Genomic DNA, 8,094 nt, shown 5'->3' on the forward strand with positions numbered 1-8,094 from the left:
AGGAAATTATAACCACTCAATCTCACCTTCATCCTTGGAACAACCCATCCTGGATGTCATCTCTAAGCAAGTGGAGGAAAAGAAGGTTGTCAGGAGTAGTCAAGATGGATTCACTAATGGAAATGGGCTGGGTTAGTAGACAGCGAGGTAGATTGAGAACTGGCTGAGTGGCAGAGCTCAGTGTTGTGATCAGGCTAGTTGGAGGGCTTTAACAAGCAGTGTTCCCAGGGGTCAGTACTGGGTCCAGTCTTGTTCACCTTATTAATCAGTGACCTGAATGAAGGGACAGAGTGTACCTGCAGTAAGTTCGATCATGATACAAAACTAGGGGGAGTGGCTGACACACCACAGTGCTCTGTGGCCATGCTGCAACACCTGGACAGGCACAGGAGCTGGGCAGAGAGGAACCTAGTGAAGTTCAGAGAAGGCAAGTGCAGGGTCCTGCACCTGGGGAAGAAAAACCCAGGGCACCAACACAGGCTGGCAGCTGATCTGCTGGAAAGCAGCTTGGCAGAGAAGGACCTGAGAGTCCTAGTGGTCAACAAGTTAGCCAGCAGTGTGCCCTTGTGGCCAAAAAGGCCAGTGGTATCCTGGGGTGCATTAGGAAGAGTGTGGTCAACAGATCGAGGGAAGTGATCCTGTCCTTCTGCTCAGCCCTAGTGAGGCCACATCTGGAGTACTGTGTCCAGTTCTGGGCTCCTCAGTACAATACAGACCTCAGCATGGAGCAGGTCCAGCAGAGGACCATAAAGACGGCTGGGGGACTGGAGCATCTTGCTTATGAGGAAAGGCTGAGACAGCCATTGTTTATCCTGGAGAAGAGGCAACTGAGAAGGGACCATCAGTGCTTACAAATATCTTTTAGGGCAGTTGACAAGAGGATGGGACAAGACTTTTCAGTGGTGCCCAGGGATGGGAAAAGGGGCAAAAGGCACAAACTGAAACACAGACAGTTCCATCTGAATATGAGAAAATCTTCTCTATTTTGAGGTTGACAGAGCACAGTGACTTCTCCCTTTTGCAGCTTATTTTGAAAGGAAAGGTATGATTGCAATGTAATGTATCATAATTCATCAAGAATAGAAGGCGAGTAAAAGCCACGGGGCTTTTTAGAGTGCCATAGTCCTAGAGCTGCAAATGGGTCTGCTGGTTTTAGCACAGCAGTCCCCACACCCACAGCTCATTGGAATGCTCAGTACTGCTCATGGATAATTTGTGTTTCAAGGTTGGGTTGTCAGAGATAAGAATGGATGTAGCCAGTGGGTCAGTGCAAGCTGGGAGCTGCTGGTTTTGTTTGTTTTCATTCCTGGCCCATACTGCAGCTGCCAGGTTAAAGCATCTCCTTCCTTTCAAGTTTTTTCCGGATGCAACATGAGAGCTCCCGAAGTTTATCTCAGACATTGAGATACGTGATAGCTGCAAAAGGCCAGGCGCTTGGCACGAGGCTGCCACATGCCCTGTGGTGTCCTGCACAGGACTCCCAGGCATGAGACAGCCTGGGAAGAGCAATGTCACGTGCCAAAACAGCCATTTTAGGATGTGTAAGATCTGTGTGTACCCTGTAACTCCTCTGAGAATACCCTGTAAATACACCTAGCAGAAGGAGCACATGCTGTCCATGCACCTTACGGAAATGTGCATACATGCCTGTCTGAGAAATGTGTCTACTAATGATGAATGTAAATATTTTCTAAATTTTGCCAGAACAGTGGGAAAATGCAATGAAACCAAGGTGTTCACAGGGGTGGAGTACATCTCCTATGAAGACAGGTTGAGAGAGTTGGGATTGTTCTGCCTGGAGAAGACTCTGAGGAGACCTTAGAGCAGCCTTTCAATACCTGAAGGGCCTGCAGGAGAACTGGAGAGAGACTTTTTACATGGGCATGTAGTGATAGGACAAGGGGAAATCTGATAGAGAGTATGTTTAGGTGATATATTAAGAAGAAATTCCTTAGTGCAAGGGTGATGAGACTGGAACATGTTGCCCAGAGAAGCTGTGGATGCCCCATCTCTGGAAGTGTTCAAGAGTTGGATAGGGCTTTGAGCAACCTGATCTATCCTGGTCATCCCTACCCATGCGAGGGGGATTGGAACTAGATAGTCATCAAGGTCCCTTCTAATCGAAACCATCCAGTGATTCCATGACTCCGTGAAATTGTGGCTTAATTCCTTACTCCGGTAGGGACATAAAGAGAGCTAGCAGCGGTACGGTAACTTGATAACTGGTTGTCTGTAAGAATCTGGTGGGTGTGTGAATATTCTGGTGGGTAGTTGAATATTCTGGTGGACATTTGGACATTCCGGTGGCTATATGAGCGCTGGTGGATGCGCGGGTGCAGCGGGGGGCGCAGGGACACTCGGCGCTCCCGGCGGGAAGGGCGGCCCAGGCCCTGCTCCGCCCCCGCTGGCCCGCAGGGGGCGCACGGCTGCCTCGGCCGCTCTCAGCGCCCGCCCCGCTGGGCCCGGGGATCCGGGGCGGCTGCGGGGGCCGCGACCGCTCTCCTGCGGCGGGGATGGCGGCGGAGGACGAGGCGGAGCTGAGCCTGCTGGAGTGCCGGGTGTGCTTCGAGCCGTACGGCCCCGACGGGCAGCGGCGGCCGCTCAACCTGCCCTGCGGGCACGTCCTCTGCCGGGGCTGCGTGGGGGCCCTGGCCGGCGCCGAGCGCCAGAGGCTGGAGTGTCCCTTCTGCCGGCGGCTCTGCGGCCCCGCCGAGACCAGCGACTGCCGCCCGCTGCTGCAGCTGCTGGAGCTCCTGGGCCCCGCCGGCGGCGGCCTCGCCTCGGCCCTGGGCAGGAGCGGCGGAGGGGCGGCGGCGGCGGCCCCCGGGGGGCTCGGGCTGCGGCTGTGCCTGGGGGGCTGGGGGTCGCTGGTGAACCCCACCGGGGTGGCGGCCTGCCCCGGCTCGGGCGGCCTGGCGGTGGCACACGACGGCAAGAAGAGAATCCACGTCTTCGGGCCGAGCGGGTTCTGCCTGCGGCGGTTCGGGGAGCGGGGGGACGCCAGCAACGACATCAAGTATCCGCTCGATGTGACGGTCACGTCGGACGGGCACGTGGTGGTCACCGACGGCGGGGACCGCTCCGTGAAGGCCTTCGATTTTGACGGAAGGGGCGTCCTGGCTGTCCGGGAAGGCTTCTGTTTGCCCTGGGGCTTGGATGCCACCGCCAAGAGCGAAGTAATCCTGACCGACTCGGAGGCTGGCGCGCTCTACCGCTTGGCGGCCGATTTCCAAAGGGGGGAATTAAAGAAGTGTCAGATGATCCGGTCCCGGCTTGTCAGCCCCAGAGCGGTGGCTGTCTGCCAGACCTCGGGTGCTGTCGTGGTAATAGAGCACCTGAAAGCTCGAGGACCGAGCAAGGGCAGTACCCGAGTGACGATATTCAGTGCGGAGATGGATCTCATCGGCCAGATGGACAGCTTCGGTCTGAACCTCGTTTTCCCCTCCAGAATATATGCTACGGCTGTGGCCTTTGACAAAGAAGGTCGTGTTATAGTAACGGATGTTTGTAGCCAGGCTGTCATATGCTTAGGGAAACCCGAGGAATTCCCCATCTTTAACCCTCTAATTAGCCACGGGCTTTCTTATCCTGTCGGACTGACTTACACGGCAAACAATTCCCTCGTCGTTTTAGACAGCGGTGATCATTCAGTGAAAGTATACAGCTCTACCTGAGTGGGCTTAGATGCTTCCTGCTGCAGGCTCAAGCTGCTTCTGGCCATAAAGCATGTGGCGTTCTGGAGTTTGTAGGAGTGGAGGGAGGAGGTGGTTTTGGGGGCTTTGAGTGAAATCACCCTCTGACCAACACGCCGTGCTTCCTGCAAAACTTGTATCGCGTCTCTTGCCTACCTGTGGGAGAGGACCTGGCTGTTGCTGCCTGTAGCCAACAACAAATCTACCAAACAAATCACTTAGCATTTTAAAACTATTCCATGCCTTGACAACCAAGTGGTTTTGGTTCTTTTTGACACGTAATCAAAGACCAGCACGTGTGAAAGTAATGCACCTTTATTTACATTTCCCAGCACATAGTTATCACTATTCTTAATTAAGTATAGATACACTCCTGACAGAACTGTTTCCAGGAATTGTGCACAAGGAAGGAGATTGCCTTGACAGAATGATAGGAGAATTGTAAGCCTCCATTCAAGGTAGCATAAATCCAGCTAAAATCATTGTGATGGAGGAGCTACCACTGATGAGTGAGTTGTGAGAAGTGAAATCATGTTCAAAGTCTAATTTTTCTAGGAAAATGCATTTCTGGGGACACTCTTTTCTCTGCTATTTATTCCCACCATTATTAAGGTTGTACTGGAGCACTTTGTCTTCCTTGAAAATGCCCAAGTCTGTGTTTTTACCTTGAGATAATCTGGTGTGTGGTTCAACAGCCTGAGCTGCTTTGCCTAAAAGCCTCTTGGAAGTATTCACATTTAGACCACAAATACTCCTGCATATGTAAGTTTGAGTTGGCTCTGCTGCTAACATGGCTACATGTAGGAGGTTTTCAGCACTACCTGCCCCTGTTTTGTCATTAATATGGTGCTTTTGCACCCCCAAAACCCCAGAATTCAACTGCAAATTGAAACGTTACTGAGAGGTAAGCCTCATATTTTTTTGTAGCTTCCAAATGAGATTTTGTTGATTGTGAACATACAGGAGATTTGGATCAGTTTATATTCTCTTGTTTTACTGACAGTGATATTATATACTCATTTATATTCTCACAGTTTTACTTTGGACACAAGTCCTTTTGCCTTTTTGCATAGTGGAAATTATGGTGTATATGACTTATTTTGAGAAGGATTTAATACCCCCACTGGAAGTCACTGCTGCATTTTTAGGCATTTACATTCTGCTAAAATGATTACTTAGATGGTTCTGCATTAAAATGAAGTTAGATATAAATGTAAATGCTATCTGAGGTAGAAATGAGTAGATTAAAATCGCATTAAACTTTTAGGGTAATTTCTTTTTTTTTAGTAATTGAAATAATTAATATCAACTAATGTAATTTTAAATTCACAGGCAATCTATCAGTAAATTTTTTATCTGGCTTTTGGTCTGACTTTAGGGCATTTAATAACTGTGTGCTGTGTTACAGCCCCAGTGATTTACCAAATACTTGCATTAAATTGGAGCAGTTTAGCCCTCTAATTCAGCCAATGTGTTAATATGTCTCATGTCAACATTTGTATAAACAAAACAAATCTATTAATTGCGGCTATTTGTAAAGGTTAACTGAACAGTGACCTGCCAATAAAGTGTGATTTGCTTACTTCTATATTTTAATAATTTAGTGATAATTCCTCATTTTTTTTTCATCACGTGTTTCCTTGTTACAACACCATTTCTGTATTGCAGTTGCCCTGTAGATGGTTTTTTCTTCGGTTTGGTGATGCCCTGCAGAAGTTGCAGAAGGGCCATTTTTTGCTATTGAAAATTGTATGGATGTGCACAGTTGGTATTTTTCAGCCTTCTCTACTGCCTGGCCAGACAGCAAGTGCCTTTGGAAAAACCTGAAATCCTCCTTGGCTGTTCTGCAGTATGAGCTGTATGGGCCTGACCAGGAGCCCACTTGGGAGGTCAGGAAGGAAATTTGCTCAGAGAAGGAGACCCCTGGATTATATATTCCTTTCTAGATGCCAAGGAGATGCCTGCCTTTGATAGAACCAATTAGATAACACTTCCTTTGGGAGACTGCTGTGTGTCAAAATACATGCAATGCCATCAATGCTGTATTCATACATAATTAATACTTTGTCACGGTAACACTTCCTCTGAAACATGGGCTGTGAGCTTTCATCTTCTCAAACCTTTGTGTGCACCAGGAGCTTGTTTTTGCTGCTGAATTCATGGATGGGAAAATTTCCTAGGACCTACTGCCATGTAGGCAACTTTCCAGCACCTGAAATGCTGATTTTTAAACATTTGACTCATACTGTTTTAAAATCTACAAAAACTCCCATTGTTGCCCATTCTGTTTCTGACTTCTTTGGTAACTAGAAATCACTTGATTTTTGAGTTTTTAAGCAAAATAAAATTTGGGACTTTATTCTACCTAATATAATGGGTTTTTTTTTTCTTTACGCCCTCTCCTGCAGTCTCTGCTTTACCTGCCTACTGAAAGCAAACTTCTGTGAACAATGCAGCTGTTTTCTTTTTACTCTACAGCTTGGTGCTTAGTGTTGTACAACACTGCATCGAAGGAACCATTATATTCTGCCTTAATTAATTTGATGCAGGTGCCTAAATTGAGCAGCCATAATGAACTGTATCAAACCAAATATTAAAATTTTGAGTTCTTTGGTGCTTAAGGGAAAATGCAGCAGTAAAGCTGAAATCTTTCTTTTGACACAAAATCTTGTGTTCTGAGAGAGGGATGGCAAATACAGAAGGGCCCATGCTTGAACTGATTCCTTAGGTTTGGGGACTGAGTGGTTGTGCTTGGAATGGGGATAGCTAGATGCATGCTTACCTTTAGAAAAGAGTGATGGCCATTCAGTTTAGAAAGGAACATAGGACTGTGTCTACATGCTTCAGTGGCAATTAGTGTTGAGTTTATTTTTTTAAAAATCCATCACCTTTGCATAACTTTCTGCACCTCGTGCTCTAGCCATTGGATTAAAACCAAATAAATATAATGGACAGTCTTCCTTTAGTGTCATGTCTTCAGCCCCTAGTAGAGATTGCTATGTCTGTTGTGTACACACACACACATACACACACACTGCAATTCCTATTTGGTTTATTTTTAAGCACTGATCTCACGTTGCATATAAACATATCAGGGTATGTTGACAGTGTTAAGGAATTAAAGGAGTCAGAGGAGTTTCAGAAATGCATATTGAGATGATGTTCTGTAACATATATATTTTTTGTTTTGCTTGCGAAGGAAATAATTTTAGAGAAAGAATGTATTTTTTTCAAATAGATGAATAAGGGGAAAAGGGTGAAAGAAAAAGTAAAATTCATTTAATTTTGGCCATTGTCCATTTGAGCACCTGTCCATTCCCTCCAGTCACATTGCACTGCACATCAGTTTCATCTTTCTATTTTCCCAAAGCATGCATGTAACATCACTGTAGTATTTTTTAATATGGACTGATTTCAGGGGAAGAGGGCATCTCCTGTAATGTCCAGGCCCCAAACCAGTAAGAATGTTATAGAACAGGTCCATCAAGATGATAGCCTTGAATATAGGAGACCTTTCAATTCTGGAAGGGTTGATGGAGGTCAAACCAGCTTTCTTCCCTAAAACCATGGGTCACAGTGCTGTTGCACCCCCCACTGGAGGAATTTCTTTTATTTTCTTTCTCTTTACTGTTTGGGTTTTTTTCCCTGACTCTTCTCAGAGGCTCGTCTTACAGTTTACATGTCACCTGTGAGTCACAGCTTGCCTCCACAGGAGCAAAGCAAAAGTACAGATATTTTTCAAGTGAGTTCTAAACCTTGCTTTTCATTCAGGCATCTCAGGAGAACTGACAGATCGTTTGGAGAGCAGCAAGCGCTTCTATGATAGTGTTACATAAACATCCAGGCTTTCTCTAAAGTGCCTCCTTTGTGTAACATGTCTGACTCTCCTGGACAGCTTCAAAGCTCTCTAATACTGGAGAGGTTCTCAGGGAGCAGATGATGCATTGCACTTACACCTTTTTCTCACTACTGCTTTCCAAGAGATTTAGAGATATTCCTGAACTTGGCACACCAACCTCTGTGAGGCAAATACAGTACAAATGTCTTGGCCCTGCAGCTGCAGACAAGAGAGCTGAGAATCAAGGGAAGCCTTTGGCAGACTTCAGGCTAGATCTTAGAGTTCCCATCAAAAGGTTACCTTAATAAAGCAGGGAGAGTCTGTGTTTAATCACCCTCTTGTCTGGGAGGTGCCTTCCTGATTTTGGAAGACGTTTTGACACCATACTGATGATCTTGTTACTAATTCCTTTGGTGTTTCCTACGAATCGTGGAAATTAATACTTTTCCAAACCACAATGTATTCCTAGATAATTGCTTCCAGTGTGCTCCACAAAAGTGTGTGGTTTTGAAATGCTCAAATTTCACATTAAGGATAGAAAGGAGGAGATCAACTCTGAAAAGG

General features: G+C 46.5%; 1 protein-coding gene across 1 annotated transcript; it reads left to right on the forward strand.

The window, feature by feature from the left end:
- The first annotated feature begins 104 nt into the window (after window positions 1-104).
- On the forward strand, window positions 105-6,630 carry NHLRC1 (NHL repeat containing E3 ubiquitin protein ligase 1). Its single transcript, XM_038126907.1, has 2 exons — window positions 105-147; window positions 2,317-6,630. The coding sequence occupies exons 1-2, from the start codon at window positions 105-107 to the stop codon at window positions 3,672-3,674; spliced, it is 1,401 nt and encodes a 466-aa protein (XP_037982835.1). The 3' UTR covers window positions 3,675-6,630.
- The last annotated feature ends 1,464 nt before the right edge of the window (window positions 6,631-8,094 follow it).

The sequence above is a fragment of the Motacilla alba genome, chromosome 2 (genome assembly GCF_015832195.1).
Source record: "Motacilla alba alba isolate MOTALB_02 chromosome 2, Motacilla_alba_V1.0_pri, whole genome shotgun sequence".
Lineage (NCBI taxonomy): Eukaryota > Metazoa > Chordata > Aves > Passeriformes > Motacillidae > Motacilla > Motacilla alba.

Excerpts from the sequence above, each read along its gene's own strand:
- NHLRC1 (XM_038126907.1), top strand. The coding sequence starts at position 105 with ATGGATTCACTAATGGAAATGGGCTGGGTTAGTAGACAGCGAG. Across the intron at positions 148-2,316 it reads CTGGGTTAGTAGACAGCGAG|CGCTGGTGGATGCGCGGGTG; the intron begins GTAGATTGAGAA and ends TGGCTATATGAG.